We start from the raw sequence: 17,909 nt of genomic DNA, 5'->3' as shown, positions 1-17,909 counted from the left end.
CCTGGAACCAACCCAAATGCCCATCAACAGTAGACTGGATAAAGAAACTATGGGACATGTACTCTATAGAATACTATACAGCAGTCAAAAACAATGAAATCCGGTCATTTGCAACAAAATGGAGGAATCTGGAAAACATCATGCTGAGTGAAATAGGCCAGTCCAAAAGGGACATATATCATATGTTCTCCCTGATCGGTGACAACTAACCAAGCACAAGAAAGAAAACCTGTTGAAGTGAAAGAGACACTATGAGAAACAGTGACTTGATCAGCTCTTGTCCTGACTGTTGATGTGCAATTTAATACTTTATCCCTTTTAGTATTTTTTGTTCTACTTAATACTATTGGTTGAACTCTGTAATTAACACACAATTATTCTTAAGTGTTTAAATTTAACTGAAAAGGAATCCCTGTTAAATATAATAGTGGGAATAAGAGAGGGAGGAGATGTACAATTTGTGACATGCTCAATTGACTTGCCCCAAGTGGTAGAGTTAGAAACATGCCAGGGAATTTCAATTCAATCCCATCAAGGTGGCATGTACCAATGCCATCTCACTAGTCCAAGTGATCAATTTCAGTTCACAGTTGATCACTCTGATAGGTCTAAGAGTCAAAGGGATCACACAAACAAGACTAGTGTCTGCTAATACTAACTGATAGAATCAAAAAGGAGAGAACGATCCAACATGGGAAGTGTGATTCACAACAGACTCATAGAATGGCAGATGTCCTAAGCAGCACTCTGGCCTCAGAATCAGCCCTCAAGCATTTGGATCTGGCTGAAGAGCCTATGAGAGTATTGTAGGCATGGAAAGCCAAGACACTCTGGAAAAAAAAAAAAGAGGACCTAAATGAAAGATCTCTGTGAGTGAGATCCCAGTAGAAAGAACAGGCCATCAAATAAGGAGGTACCTTTCTCTGAAGGGAAGAGAGAACCTCCACTTTGACTATGACCCTGTCAGAATAAGATCAAAGTCGGAGAACTCAAAAGGCTTCCATAACCTGGGCAACTCATGACTAGAGCCTAGGGAGATTACTGACGCCATAAACAAGAGTGTCAAATTGTTAAGTCAACAACAGGAGTCACTGTGCACTTACTCCTCATGTGGGATCTGTCCTTAATGTGTTGTCCAATATGAAGTAATGCTGTAACTAGTACTAAAACAGTATTTTTACACTTGTGTTTCTGTGTGGGTGCAAACTGATGAAATCTTTACTTTATACTAAATCAGTCTTCTGTATATAAAGATAATTGAAAATGAATCTTTATGTGAATGGAACGAGAGAGGAGTAGGAGATGGGAGGGGTGCAGGTGGGAGGGAAGTTATGGGGAGGAAAAAACCATTGTAATCCATAAACTGTACTTTGGAAATTTATATTTGCTAAATAAAAGTAAAAAAAAAAAGTACGTAAGATAAATTTTAAAAATAGCTCATTGTCCCTGAAATGTTTAGGCAAACAATATGATTTATGCTCTTTGGGAGAGAGGCTTGAATTTTGATATGTGTAAATCTGAAAATGCCTATATAACCAGCCTCTACTATAAAAACCTTGGTTGCTGAGTCTCTAGTGAGCATCTGATTGCCACTTCACACACATTGTTAAAATTCATTGCTGTAGGAATTAAGTGTAACCTGTTTGATTCCAATTAGGGGAGAACTCTTGGAAGCATGTGCTTATAATGAATCATGACTGTGAGTACCACTATGTCCTGAGTCCTGTGAGTTTCCTAACAAGTCTTCAAATGTGGAGGTGGTCTAGAGACTTTGATAAAATAATTGGTAAAACAAAAATGTTGATTAAAACAAAAGTAATATGTTGAGAAAAAACAGAAAGTGATATGTTGAAGGGCAGGATAAGTTTGCCAGATAAACAGTAGTCAATGTATTTATAAAAACTTAAGAGAAAGAGACTTTTATTTCTGATAGTATCTAGACTAAATACTGAAAATATCTCTCATTTTTTTATTTTATCACAAATCTGTTTTTTAAATATCTATAATGAAATATCATGCTGTATCCCACAATAATGTATAATTTAAAATTTTGATTTGGTATTTTTATTTTGGAATGTAGATAATTTTCTATAACTGTACTGAATGCAAATATAACAGTATAAATGGGAAACAAGTATGTTAAGAGTGTGTGTTCAAAAGTTTTTCTGAGAAAGTGATCAGAATGAAGTATTTGGAAGACCTGTGTATTATAGTATGAACACTCACATGGATTGTTTTATATTAATGTGACATAAATTTCTGGGTGAACATTCCCTAGGAAACTGCATGTATGATTAACCTGGTGAAAGGAAGACAATTTTGTGATGGTCCAAAAGATTCTTCCCCTTTGTAGTGAGGGAATAGCCCTGTGGTTGCGTACATGCCTATGAGTTTCTGATACCTAACTGCACCCTGAATATATTATGTGGGAAAGAAAACATTATAGCGCACTTCTTCCCAAGAAGAATTAATTTGCCTGACCACGAGAACTACCACAAGGACAGACACTTGCCTCACAAGTGTTGGACACAAAAGTCCAATCCAAGGAAATAGACAGCTTTCTATGATGTTAAAGAGGGCTTACCTAGTGATGGGAGCTTCTCACCAGAGCTTAGCAGCTCTAACCAGTCACCACAAGAGCCGGTGAACCTTCTTTCAAAACGTAGCTTTTTTCTTTCCCTAATGAATTCCAACCCTTCCTTTGTTCTTGGAATATACCAGAGGCCACCCTGGCCTTGTGCATGTGTGTCCTGCTTTACAGTCTTATTCTTTGTTAGTTCCAAAGCCTTTTCACATAAAGATACATCTCTGCATTGTTGTTTGACACTGTCATTCATAAACACATTCTTGGTTTGTCTTCACTAGTCCACGTGTTTCCTGCCCTTTCTTACCAGCCTACATCTGACAATGATGACCCACTCACTTTGGATTGGAAGATACTTAAGGTTTTCTTTAGAAGCCAGGTTTTAAAAAAGAATAAGATCCTGACATTTGTTGAAAAATGGGTAGAACTGAAGGTCTTTATATTGAGTGAAATAAGCCAGACAGAAAGATACTTACCCCAACCAAAACAACTGCAATGTTGGATAAATGCTTCTTGGTTCAACAAAGCCATTCTCCTCAGGTCCTCTTCACTATTAAAAATATTAGATGTAAAGAAAGAGGAACCTTTCTCTGAAGGGAAGAGAGAACTTCCACTTTGACTATAACCTTGTCTAAATATGATCAGAGTCAGTGAACTCAAAAGGCTTCCATAGCCTTGGCAACTCATGACAAGAGCCTAGGGTGATTACTGATGCCATAAACAAGAGTGTCTATTTGTTAAGTCAACAACAGGAGTCACTGAGCACTTACTCCTCATGTAGGATCTCTGTCCTTAATGTGCTGTACATTGTGATTTAAGGCTATAACTAGCACTCAAACAGTATTTTTCACGTTGTGTTTCTGTGTGGGTGCAAACTGTTGAAATCTTTACTAATATATACTAAACTGATCTTCTGTATATAAAGAGAATTGAAAATGAATCATGATGTGAATGGAAGGGGAGAGGGAGCGGGAACGGGGAGGGTTGCGGGTGGGAGGGAAGCTATGGGGGGGAGGGAAGCCATTGTAATCCATAAGCTGTACTTTGGAAATTTATATTCATTAAATAAAAGTTTAAAAAAAAGAGCAGGAAAAAATTGTTACCTGCTTAACTTCATTAGCATAAAAGAACCCTGTTTCTCTGTACTTCTGTGTTTATTCCATTTAATGATATCACAAAATTAACTGTGTGAATTTTGTGTCTAAAAGTATATGGTAATAATTGTTCTGGACACTATTCTCTTAAATCATGTAGAAAAGAAAAAGTGGCATTGCAAACCAACATTAAATACTAGATTTAATAATTGTCCATGAATTTATTTTTGCCAGAGATCTTTTATTTCATCATATGATCTCTAGTTACTGTCTAGTGTCCTTTAATTTCAACCTAAACAACTCATTTCTAGCATTTTTTTATTTGACAGAATTAGTGAGAAAGAGAGGCAGAGAGAAAGGTCTTCCTTCCATTGGTTCACCCCCAAAATGGCCACTATGGCCGGAGCTACGCCGGTCTGAAGCCATGAGCCAGGTGCTTCCTCCTGGTATCCCATGTGGGTGCAGGGGCCCAGGGACTTGGGCCATCCTCCACTGCCTTCCCAGACCACAGCAGAGAGCTGGACTGGAAGAGGAGCACCAGGACTAGAACCCGGTGCTCATATGGGATGCTGGCACCGCAGGCGGAGGATTAACCAAGTGAGCCATGGCACCAGCCCCCTTGTAGAACAGGTATATTTGATTATGTGGAAATGTGTTCATTTCTCCCTCATTAAATTTTCTTTTTATTTGAGAGACATTCAAATAGACCTCCCACCCTCCTGTTTACTCCCAAATGCTCACAAGGGCTGGGGATGAGCAATGTCAAACCTGGCAATCAGGAATTCAATCCAACACTCCCATGAGGGTGGCAGGAACACAACTAATTGAGCCATTACCTGCTTCCTCCAAAGGTGTGTATTAATAGGAAGCTGGAATGAGAAGCAGAGCCGGGACTTGAACCCATGTACTCTGATATGGAAACAGGCATCCCAAATGACAGTTCAGCTAGTAGGCCAAATTTCTAATCCTCTCCACCATTTTGAAGGACAGTTAACACATGTAGAATTCTTGACTTACAGTATTTTCTTTTTCAGCAATTTGAATAAATCAATCTGTTACCTTCTGGCCTCCTAGGTTTCTAAAGAGAGCTCTGATGATTAAGGGATCAATTCAGCAGGAAGATGTGACTATAATAAATGTGTATGCACCCAATGCCAAGGTGCCTGGCTATTTAAAATAAATGTTGATGGGTTTCAAAGAGATCTACAATGCAATAAAATAGTAATGGGGGACTTCATCACCTCACTTTCATCAATGGATTGATCAACTAGACAGAAAATCAACAAAGAACAGAGCTAATCTACACTATTGACCAAGTGGATCTACCTGATATTTGCAGAACCATTCATCCCAGTTTCAGAATACACATTTTTTTTTATCAGTGCATAGAACTTTCTCTAGGAGAGACCATATGCTAGGCCATAAGGAAAGTCTGAGCAAATTCAAAAAAATTGAAATCATAGCATATATCTTTTCTGACCACATGGTATGAAGCTGCAAATTAACAACTCAAGAATCTTTATAAAATGTGCAAACACATGGAAACTGAATAACATGCTCCTGAATGAACAGTGGGTCATAAAAGAAATAAAAAGGGATATCAAAAAATTTTAGAAACAAATGAAGATGGTACAGCTTATCAAAACTTATGGGACACAGCAAAAACAGTGTTAATAGGAAAGTTTATAGCAGTTGATGTCTACATCAAGAAATTGGAAAGGCTTCAAGTAAATGAGCTCTCCATGCATCTCAATGACCTAGAAAAACAGCAATGAACCAAACACAAAATTAGTAGGAGGAAAGAAATAATTAAAATTTGAGAAGAAATGACAAAAATTGAAATGAAATATAAAAAAGAAACTAAGAGCTTGTTTTTGAAAAAATAAATAAATAAAATTGATACACCATTGGCCCAGCTAACAAAAAAAAGAGGAAAGAGGTCCAAATTAATAAAATCAGAGCTTAAAAAGGAGATCAACAGATACCACAGAAATAAAAAGAATCATCAGGAATTACTACAAACAGCTGTATGCCAACAAATTTGAAAATCTAGAAGAAATTGATAGATTCCTGGACACATACAATCTACCAAAATTGAGTCATGAAGACAGAAAACCAAAACAAACCAATAACCAAGACAGAGATTTAATCAATAATAAAAATCATCCCATCAAAGAAAAGCCCAGGACTGGATGGCTTCACTGCTGAATTCTACATGACTTTTAGAAAAGAATGAATTACAATTCTTTTCAAAATATTCAAAACTATTGAAGGGAAAGAATCCTCCCAAACTCTTTCTATGAAGCCAGCATCACTTTAACTCCAAAACCAGAAAAAGATACAACAGACAAAGAGAACTATAGACCAGTATCCCTGATGAACATAGATGCAAAATGCTTCAACAGAATATTAGCTAATCAAATCCAACAACACATCAGAAAGGTCATTCATGTGGATCAAGTGGGGTTTATCCCTAGTATGCAGGGATGTTTCAACATTTGAAAATCAATAAATGTGATACATCACATTAACAAACTGAAGGAAAAAGCCATATGGTTATTTCAACAGATGCAGAAAAAGCATTTGATAAAATACAACATCCTTTCATGATAAAAACCTTAAGCAAATTTTGATATAGAAGGAACATTCTTCAACACAATCCAAGAAACTTATTACCAACCCACAGCTAGCATCTTATTGAATGAGGAAGAACTGGAAGCGCTCCCCCTAAGATCCAGAACCATGCAAAGATGCCCACTGTCACCAATGCTATTCAATATAGTCCTGGAAGTTTTAGCCAAACCCATTAGGCAAGTAAAAGAAATAAAGGGGATACATATTGGAAAAGATTTACAGATGACATGATTCTATATATAGGGGACCAAAAGATGCCACTAAGAGACAATTGGAACTCATAAAAGAGCTTGGTAAAGTGACAGGATATAAAATGATATAAAATGAACACACAAACATCAATAGCCTTTGTATACACAGTGTCATGACTGAGAAAGAACTTGCAAAGCCAGTCCCATTCACAATAGTTAGAAAAAATTCAAATATTTGGAATAAATTTAACCAAGGAGGTGAAAGATTTGTACAATGAGTGACTTGATCAGCCCTTGTCCTTACTGTTGATGAACAGCTTAATACTTTATCCCTTTTAGTATTTTTTGTTCTACTTAATACTATCGATTGAACTCTTTAATTAACACACAGTTATTCTTAGGTGTTTAAATTTTAACTGAAAAGTGATCCCTGTTAAATATAAGAGTGGGAAAAAGAGAGGGAAGAGATGTACATGCTCAATCAGACTTGCCCCAAATGGTAGAGTTAGAAACATGCCAGGGGATTTCAATTCAATCCCATCAAGGTGGCATGTACCAAAGCCATCTCAATAGCCAAAGTGATCAGTTTCAGTTCACAATTGATCATAATGATAAGATTAACAGTCAAAGGGATCACATAAACAAGACTAGTGTCTGCTAATACTAACTGATAGAATTAAAAAGGAGAGAACGATCCAACATGGGAAGCGGGATTCACAACAGACTCACAGAATGGCAGATGTCCTAAGCAGCACTCTGGCCTCAGAATCAGCCCTTAAGGCATTCGGATCTGGCTGAAGAGCCCATGAGAGTATTTTAGGCATGGAAAGCCGAAACACTCTGGCAAAAAAAAAAAAAAACTAAATAAAAGATCTCTGTTAGTGAGATCCCGGTGGAAAGAACGGGCCATCAAAGAAGGAGGTACCTTTCCCTGAAGGGGAGAGAGAACTTCCACTTTGACTATGGCCTTTTCTAAATAAGTTCAGAGTCGGTGAACTCAAGAGGCTTCCATAGCCTTGGCAGCTCATGACAAGAGCCTAGGGTGATTACTAACATCATAAATAAGAGTATCAATTGTTAAGTCAACGACAGGAGTCACTGTGCACTTACTCTCCATGTAGGATCTCTGTCCTTAATGTGTTGTACAATGTGAATTAATGCTATAACTAATACTCATACAGTACTTTACACTGTGTGTTTCTGTGTGGGTGCAAACTGTTGAAATCTTTACTAATATATACTAAACTGATCTTCTGTATATAAAGAGAATTGAAAATGAATCTTGGTGTGAATGGAATGGGAGAGGGAGCAGGAGATGGGAGGATTGCGGGTGGGAGGGAAGTTATGGGGTGAAAAAGCCTCACTCATACAGTACTTTACACTGTGTGTTTCTGTGTGGGTGCAAACTGTTGAAATCTTTACTAATATATACTAAACTGATCTTCTGTATATAAAGAGAATTGAAAATGAATCTTGGTGTGAATGGAATGGGAGAGGGAGCGGGAGTTGGGAGGATTGTGGGTGGGAGGGAAGTTATGGGGTGAAAAAGCCTCTGTAATGCAAAAGCTATACTTCGGAAATTTATATTTACAAAATAAACGTTAAAAAATAAAATATATCACATAATATTAAAGAAAATTACAAAACATTAAAGAAATAGATGGCATGGAAAGTCAAAAAATCTTCCGTGTTCGTGGATTCATATAGTAAATATCAAATTGTCCATACTACTGAAAAGAATTACAGGTTCAATGTGATCCCAATGAAAATACCGACAACATTCTTCTCAGATGTAGAAAAAAACAATGCTCAGCCTGCGCCATGGCTTAACAGGCTAATCCTCCGCCTTGCGGCACTGGCACACTGGGTTCTAGTCCTGGTTGGGGCGCTGGATTCTATCCCGGTTGCCCCTCTTCCAGGCCAGCTCTCTGCTATGGCCCGGGAAGGCAGTGGAGGATGGCCCAAGTCTTTGGGCCCTGCACCCGCATGGGAGACCAGGAGAAGCACCTGGCTCCTGGCTTCAGATCAGCGAGATGCGCCGGCCGCAGCAGCCATTGGAGGGTGAACCAACGGCAAAAAGGAAGACCTTTCTGTCTGTCTCTCTCTCTCACTATCCATTCTGTCAAAAAGGAAAAAAAAAGAAAAACAATGCTAAAATTCATCTGGAAACACAAGAGACCCTGAATAGCTAAAGTAATTAAACAACAAAAACAAAGCCAGAAGAATCAGAATATCATATTTCAAGACATAACTTCTGGGCAGTTATAATCAAAACAACCAGGTTATGGCACAAAAATAGTCATGTAGACCAATGGAACAGAACAGAAAATGTAAATTACTACAACCATCATCGTAGATAGTATCAAGATAGAAAGCTGAAAATAGGTATACCATATAACCCAGTAATCTCACTCCTGGAAATTTACACAAACAAAATGGATCAGCAGGTGAAAGAGTTATCTGCATCTGCATGTTTATTCCAGCTCAATTCACAATAGCTAAGATACAGAATCAACCCAGATGATCATCAGCTCATGACTGGATAAAGAAATATATGACATGGAAAACTACTCAGCTATAAACAATGAATGCAATCCTTTCTTTTGCAACAAGATTGATGGCTACTGGAAGCCATTACACTTAATGAAATAAGCCAGTCCCCAAAAGACAAATACTATATGTTTTCCTTGACGTGTAAATAATAAAATACCAAAAAATGTTATATATAAGAGTTGACATTCTGAGATCTGATGATTATTTACAGTCTTTTTCTCTACAGTTGAGGAACAGTGGTTTTTTTTTTTTCTTGTTACCATTTGTTGAACTTTTTTACTTTTAATCTTTTGATTGTAAATTGAAAGTAAAAGTGTCAGTGCTGTGGTGTTATGAGTAAAGCTGCTGTCTGCAGTGACAGCATCCCATTTGGGCACAAGTTCAGTTCCCACCTGCTCCACTTCTGATCCAGCTCTCTGCTTGGGCCTAGGAAAGCAGTAGATGTCCCAAGCCCTTGGGCCCCTGCACCCACATGGGAGACCCAGAAGAAGCTCCTGGCTCCTGGGTTCACATCAGTCCAGCTCCGGCCATTGCAGCCATTTGGGGAGTAAACCAGTGGATAAAAGATTCTCTCTCTCTCTCTCTTTCTCTGTCTCCCTCTCTCTCTCTCTGCCTCTCTGTAACTCTGCCTTACAAATAAATAAAACCTTTTTTAAAAAATTGAAGTAAAAAGAGAATAAGAAAAGAAGGAGGAGGCAGAGTGGGTGCACGGGCAGGATAGAGGGTACAGTGAGAAGTATCACTATGTTCCGAAATCTATACATAGGAAATAAGTTGTTTGGCTTAAAATAAAATTTTATAAAAATTTTCAAAATTAATGTTATTCTAAAGTTAAAATAAAAAGAAAAGGCAATTCATTCCAGGCCTTCTCATAGTATATTTTTTCCTTCCATATTTGGGAGAACATTTGTATGTTAATTTTGTAATCCATAGCCCTGCACTGTTTGTTGCAAGGCTCTCAATTCTGTGGTGTGTCCATGTTGCAGTGATACACAAATGGGATGGCCCAACTTTTGTGCTTAGTAAACAATCTGGATTTGTTTTTTAAAAAAGTTAATCAAGAGTTTTTTTCAACCCATAACTTCAAACCCTCTGAAAACACTTCCTGTATAGATTCAACTATTGTTAATAGCAATGGTGTACATTCATAATTTTTCAAGCAACGATCATGAACAAATGAAATTTAGAAAGGAAAAGATAATTTTTCATAGTACAGGTATAGGTCAGTCTTGCTTAAGTTACTGTAAATGTTTATCACTGGCTGGTGCCGTGGCTCAACAGGCTAATCCTTCGCCTAGCAGCGCTGGCACACCGGGTTCTAGCCCTGGTTGGGGCTCCGGATTCTGTCCCGGTTGCCCCTCTTCCAGGCCAGCTCTCTGCTGTGGCCCAAGAGTGTAGTGGAGGATGGCCCAAGTGCTTGGGCCCTGCACCTCATGGGAGACCAGGAAGAAGCACCTGGCTCCTGGCTTCGGATTGGCACAGCACTGGCCGTAGTAGCCATCTGGGGAGTGAACCAATGGAAGACCTTTCTCTCTGGCTCCTGGCTTCGGATCAGCGCGGTGTGCCGGCCACAGCGCACCGGCCGTGGCGGCCATTGGAGGGTGAACCAACAGCAAAGGAAGACTTTTCTCTCTGTCTCTCGCTCTCTCTGTCCACTCTATCAAAAAAAAAAAATGTTTATCACCACATATGTAAGATCCAGCTTTCTAGAAAAAGTTCTTCCTCACGTTTATATGTTAATTAATACAGCACTTTTTTTTATTGAGCATACTGTGTGGCAGGCATTGGTGATATTACAGTGAAAAGGTAAGGCTAATTTCCTCTTAAAGTTCACATACTGATGTTGTATGAAAGGCTAATTGTAATTCATTATTTTACAGATTGCCTTTAACTGACTTGATAATGTCCTTCTTCCTTGCAGCCCATCTGGCTGCATCTGCTGGAAATATCCTATTTTTTGCCAGCTTTTTTCCATTTAACTTCATCGCTCAACGCTATGGAGAAATCATCCTTTCTTACAAGGTGGCTGCCTGTCTCAGCTCAAATGTTGCATTGGCACTGGGGATTAATCTTCTGCTCAAATTGGAAATAAAACGTGAGTGTTTGCTGTTCTGATTCAATTCCTAGAAAAATAGGGTGAGGAAATGTGTGCGGATGAGACAGTAAGTGAGAAGATAAAATGTTACAATGTTTATTTTTCCCTGATTTATTCATATAATGGTGATTGTGTGAACCATGAAGCAATCTGTGTGTAAAGTTACAAGTTCCCCATCCCTCAACAGTAAACCCCAATTACATTATCAAATCAAATAATTTTAAATATTCTACAACATGCTCTATTGTCTTAATGTGTCTTGGACCTCTTCCCATGTAATGATACGCTTATATTTTTAAACAAGTTAGTAAATGGGTACTATAATTAACTCATTCCCTATCAACACATATTTATGTGGTATCATGTTTTCCTATTACCCATAACAAGACATACATATTTAGTCAAGCAAATATTTGCATATTAATCTGAAAAATCTCATTAGGTATTCATAGATTAATTTTTATTTCACTCATTAAATAGTATCCCAATCCATTATTCTACCAACAGTACAAGTTTTTCCACATCTCTGCAGATAATGCATTATACTAATCTCACATTGAAAAACAAATATGATTACTGTATTTCCTATAACCATTTTTCCTCCAAACTGTTCACTATAGGGGAAAAAAATTAAAGGTAATATAAGTCTGATCTAAACATTTATTGAAGCTTTTTGAATGAGTCAATCTTTCATAGATCTCTCTGTCTTCCTGTATTCTAGATGATATGAGTGGAGGTGGGAATTTATGAGATCTTAGAAATGGAAACTTCAAATATGTCTGCCATCCTGTGGATCTTTCACCTCTGTAGCAAAATACCTAGCCTGAGCTGCTGTGTGGACCCTTACTAACTGAAGTATGACTAGTTATATGTGGTACAGTTTCACAGCATACCCCATCTGTTGATAGGCCTAACTCTAGCCACTTGTCCCAACCTTAAAGTCCTCATCCTATTCTTTGTCATCCATGAGTTTCTTTGTCCCTCAAAAACACTCAATTGACATCTTAAGTCCATTTATCTAGTTGTTTCACCCTGCTACCACAGTGTTGGCTATTTCTTATTGACCTAAGCTGCACATTTCCCTAGGGTATCCCTGAGACAGGAAAACCTAGGACCCATATACTTCTTTTTTTAAGATTTTATTTATTTATTTGAGAGAGAGCGTTACAGACAGCAAGAGGGAGAGACAGAGAACTGTCTTCTGTCTGTTGGTTCACTCCCCAGATGGCCGCAATGGCTGGAGCTGTGCCAATCTGAAGCCAGGAGCCAGGTGCCTCTTTCTGGTCTCCCATGTGGGTGCAGGGGCCCAAGGACTTGTGCCACCTTCTACTGCTTTCCCAGGCCACAGCAGAGAGCTATATTGGAAGTGGAACAGCTGGGACTAGAACTGGTGCCCATGTGGGATGTTGGTGCCACAGGCTTAGGATTAACCTACTGCACCATGGTGCCAGCCCCTGGACCCATGTACTTCTTAACAGTATTATGCAACCATACTTTTACTCTTTTTTCCCTTGAAGTCGGAGAGTACTGGTTTTCCTCTTTGTCTTTCTTTCTATAATGGAATTCCTTTCCAAAATTTTACAATGCTGATTTCCCAAAGAATATAATGTCATATATAGTTTAAAGAAAAACAACTTTACTACTCCAGGACCATAAATTGGTGGGTATTTCAAATTTGTATATCCCTTATACCATGAAATAATTTATTTTTTACTTTCCTCCAAATTCTTAAAAAAATGGCATCTCAATATGTTTCAGTTTGGGTGAGGGGAGGAATTTAAGTCTTAGATGTATTGTAGATACTATAACAATCCTTAATCTGTGTCTCATTTAATTTGAGATTATGGTATGTATTTATTTATTTATTTATTTATTTATTTATTTATTTATTTTGACAGGCAGAGTGGATAGTGAGAGAGAGAGACAGAGAGAAAGGTCTTCCTTTTTGCCGTTGGTTCACCCTCCAATGGCCACTGCGGCCGGCGCATCTCACTGATCCGAAGCCAGGAGCCAGGTGCTTCTCCTGGTCTCCCATGCGGGTGCAGGGCTCAAGCACTTGGGCCATCCTCCACTGCCTTCCCGGGCCATAGCAGAGAGCTGGCCTGGAAGAGGGGCAACCAGGACAGAATCTGGCGCCCCAACCGGGACTAGAACCCGGTGTGCCGGCGCCGCAAGGCGGAGGATTAGCCTGTTGAGCCACGGCGCTGGCTGGTATTTTTTAATTTAATCAAGTTTTTCAACCTATCTCTTTCACTTGTACACTTGCATCTTGTCAATACCCAGGGTCTTAAAGATAATAATCCTATAATTTATTGTAAAATTTTTATGATCAAAATGATTTTTATATTTAGCTTTTCAATACAGAATTTCTGTTTGATATCAAGTAAGAACATAGTTTTATTTTTTTCATATGAAAATTGAACTATAACAATCATTTATTGAGTCATTTGTTCCCAACTGGTTTCTAATTCCACCTTTGTTTTGTGGCAAAGGTCTTTGTCTTTCAATTACATTTAAAGTTGTTATAATAGCCTTCCCATGGTCAGAAGAATAAGAGAGAAATCTGTCCTGGGAATGAAATGTGTTTGTTATCTGCGTGCCTATGAATGCTTCAACTGTGGTTACTGTCTGCTTATATATGACCTTGTCTGGTTCTCCTTGCTAGTACAGAGCAGTGGCATTAACAGTTGCCAGACAGTTTACTGTTCCATATGTGTGTGGGGAAAAAAATCATTCACAACTATGTGCACATTTGCAGCATTGTATCAATTCCTGTGGCTGCCATGTAACATTAGAATATCCAATCAAATGTATGCACGTAGTCTCATAAGAGAGGCAAAGAGGTTAACACCATACATAAGGAAATACTCTCCTTTATTTTGGGCTCAGGATTTTGGATAAGAAACTGGACCTTATGCCAACATAAATAATAAAAGATTACTTCCTGTTAAAGGGCCTCTAGAACCCCTAATAAACTAGACCAAAAGAGATCCTCACCACGACACATCATAATTAAACTCACCACAGTGAAACATAAAGAAAAGATTCTAAAATGCGCAAGAGAGAAACATCAGATGATCTCAGAGGATCTCCAATTAGACTCACAGCAGACTTCTCACCAGCTAGAAGGGAAGCTAGAAGGGAATGGCGAGATATAACCCAGGTACTAAGAGAGAAAAACTGCCAGCCCAGAATATTATATCCTGCCAAAGCTCTCATTTGTGAATGAAGGTGAAATAAAGACCTTTCACAGCAAACAGAAATTGAAAGAATTTGTCGCCACTCCTCCAGCCCTGCAAAAGATGCTTAAAGATGTGTTACATACAGAAACACGGTCATCAACATGAAAGAAGGTAAAGGAAGGAAACCTCACAGCAAAAGATCACAGGAGTCTCAAACCATATATTAGAAAAAATCTTTGGCAAATGACAGGGCAAAGTTACTCCTTCTCAATAGTCACATTGAATGTTAATGGCCTGAACTGTCCAGTTAAAAGACACCGATTGGCTGATTGGGTTAAGGAACAAAACCCATCTGTTTGCTGCTTACAAGAAACTCATCTTTCCAACAATGATGCATACAGACTGAAAGTGAAAGGCTGGAAAAAGATATACCATGCCAACAGAAATGAAAAAAGAGCGGGCGTAGCCATCTTAATATTGGACAACATAAACTTTACCACAAAAACTGTTAGGAGAGACAAAGAGGGGCACTATTTAATGATTAAGGGATCCATTCAACAGGAAGATATAACGATTATCAATGTATATGCACCTAATTACAGGGCACCAACTTATTTAAAAGACTTGCTAAGGGACTTAAAGGGAGACTTAGACCCCAATACAATGGTACTGGGGGACTTCAATACTCCACTCTCAGAGATAGACAGATCAACAGGACAGAAGATCAACAAGGAGACAGTAGATTTAAATGACACTATAGCCCAAATGGATCTAACAGATATCTGCAGAACTTTTCATCCTACACATAAAGAATTTACATTCTTCTCAGCAGTACATGGAACCTACTCTAGGATTACCACATACTAGGCCATAAAGCAAGTCTCAGCAAATTCAAAAGAATTAGAATCATACCATGCAGCTTCTCAGACCATAAAGGAATGAAATTGTAAATTAGCAACTTGGGAATCCCTAGAGCATATGAAAACACATGGAGATTGAACAACATGCTCCTGAATGAACAATGGGTCATAGAAGAAATTAAAAGAGAAATCAAAAATTTTCTGGAAGTAAATGAGGATAACAGCACAACATACCAAAACCTATGGGATACAACAAAAGCAGTGTTAAGAGGAAAGTTTATATCAATAGGTGCCTACATCAAGAAATTGGAAAGGCACCAAATAGATGAGCTTTCAAGTCATCTCAAGGATCTAGAAAATCTGCAGCAAACCAGGCCCAAATCTAGTAGGAGAAGAGAAATTATTAAAATCAGAGAAGAAATCAACCGGATTGAATCCAAAAAACATTACCAAAAAATCAGCCAAAAAGGAGCTGGTTTTTTGAAAACGTAAACAAAATTGACACCCCATTGGCCCAACTAACTAAAAAAAAGAAGAGAAAAGACCCAAATCAATACAATCAGAGATGAAAAAGGAAACATAACAACAGACACCACAGAAATAAAAAGAATCATCAGAAACTACTACAAGGATTTGTATGCCAGCAAACAGGGAAATCTATCAGAAAGGGATAGATTCCTGGACAAATGCAACCTACCTAAATTGAGCCAGGAAGACATAGAAAACCTAAACAGACCCATAACTGAGACAGAAATTGAAACAGTAATAAAGGCCCTCCCAACAAAGAAAAGCCCAGGACCAGATGCATTCACGGCTGAATTCTACCAGACATTTAAAGAAGAACTAACTCCAATTCTTCTCAACCTATTCAGAACAATCGAAAAAGAGGGAATCCTCCCAAATTCTTTCTATGAAGCCAGCATCGCCTTAATCCCTAAGCCGGAAAAAGATGCAGCATTGAAAGAGAATTACAGACCAATATCCCTGATGAACATAGATGCAAAAATCCTTAATTAAATTCTGGCCAATAGAATGCAACAACACATCAGAAAGATCATCCACCCAGACCAAGTGGGATTTATCCCTGGTATGCAGGGATGGTTCAACATTCGTAAACAATCAACGTGATACACCACATTACAGACTGCAGAAGAAAAACCATATGATTCTCTCAATAGATGCAAAGAAAGCATTTGATAAAATACAACACCCTTTCATGATGAAAACTCTAAGCAAACTGGGTATGGAAGGAACATTCCTCAATACAATCAAAGCAATTTATGAAAAACCCATGGCCAATATCCTATTGAATGGGGAAAAGTTGGAAGCATTTCTGCTGAGATATGGTACCAGACAGGGATGCCCACTCTCACCACTGCTATTCATTATAGTTCTAGAAGTTTTAGCCAGAGCTATTAGGCAAGAAAAAGAAATTAAAGGGATACAAATTGGGAAGGAAGAACTCAAACTATCCCTCTTTGCAGATGATATGATTCTTTATTTAGGGGACCCAAAGAACTCTACTAAGAGACTACTGGAACTCGTAGAAGAGTTTGGCAAAGTAGCAGAATATAAAATCAATGCACAAAAATCAACAGCCTTTGTATATACAGGCAATGCCACGGCTGAGGAAGAACTTCTTAAGATCAATCCCATTCACAATAGCTACAAAAACAATCAGATACCTTGGAATAAACTTAATCAAGGACGTTAAAGATCTCTCTGATGAAAATTACAAAACCTTAAAGAAAGAAATAGAAGAGGATACCAAAAAATGGAGAAATCTTCCATGCTCATGGATTGGAAGAATCAATATCATCAAAATGTCCATTCTCCCAAAAGCAATTTACAGATTCAATGCAATACCAATCAAAACACCAAAGACAATCTCCTCAGATCTGGAAAAAATGATGCTGAAATTCATATGGAGACACAAGAGACCTCGAATAGCTAAAGCAACTTGTACAACAAAAACAAAGCTGGAGGCATCACAATACCAGATTTCAGAACATACTACAGGGCAGTTGTTATCAAAACAGCATAGTAGTGGTACAGAAACAGATGGATAGACTAATGGATCAGAATAAACACCAGAAATCAATCCAAACATCTACAGCCAACTTATATTTGATCAAGGATCCAAAACCAATCCCTGGACTAAGGACACTCTATTTAATAAATGGTGCTGGGAAAATTGGATTTCCACGTGCAGAAGCATGAAACAAGACCCCTACCTTTCAGCTTACACAAAAATTCACTCAACATGGATTAAAAACCTAAATCTAGAACCTGACACCATCAAATTATTAGGGAACATTGGAGAAACCCTACAAGATATAAGTACCGGGAAAGACTTCTTGGAAAAAACCCCGGATGCACAGGCAGTCAAAGCCAAAATTAACATTTGGGATTGCATCATATTGAAAAGTTTCTGTACTTCAAAAGAAACAGGAAAGTGAATAGGAAACTGACAGAATGGGAAAAAATATTTGCAAGCTATGCAACAGATAAAGGGTTAATAACCAGAATCTACAAAGAGATCAAGAAACTCCAAAACGGCCGGCACCAGGCTCAACAGGCTAATCCTCCACCTAGCGGCGCCGGCACACCATGTTCTAGTCCCGGTCGGGGCACAGGAATCTGTCCTGGTAGCCCCTCTTCCAGGCCAGCTCTCTGCTATGGCCCGGGAGTGCAGTGGAGGATGGCCCAAGTGTTT

At 38.4% G+C, this 17,909-nt stretch overlaps 1 protein-coding gene across 1 annotated transcript in view; it reads left to right on the top strand.

The window, feature by feature from the left end:
• LOC133750441 (phospholipid-transporting ATPase ABCA3-like) overlaps positions 1-17,909 on the top strand; it is a 183,709-nt gene that overhangs the window by 41,252 nt on the left and 124,548 nt on the right. Inside the window, 1 exon segment of the mRNA XM_062180047.1 lies at positions 10,978-11,151. Coding sequence (XP_062036031.1) covers positions 10,978-11,151 — 174 coding nt within the window.

Source organism: Lepus europaeus, chromosome 21 (genome assembly GCF_033115175.1).
Source record: "Lepus europaeus isolate LE1 chromosome 21, mLepTim1.pri, whole genome shotgun sequence".
Lineage (NCBI taxonomy): Eukaryota > Metazoa > Chordata > Mammalia > Lagomorpha > Leporidae > Lepus > Lepus europaeus.
The sequence above is the reverse complement of the archived record's forward strand: the minus strand, read 5'-3'. Positions and strand labels throughout refer to the sequence as shown.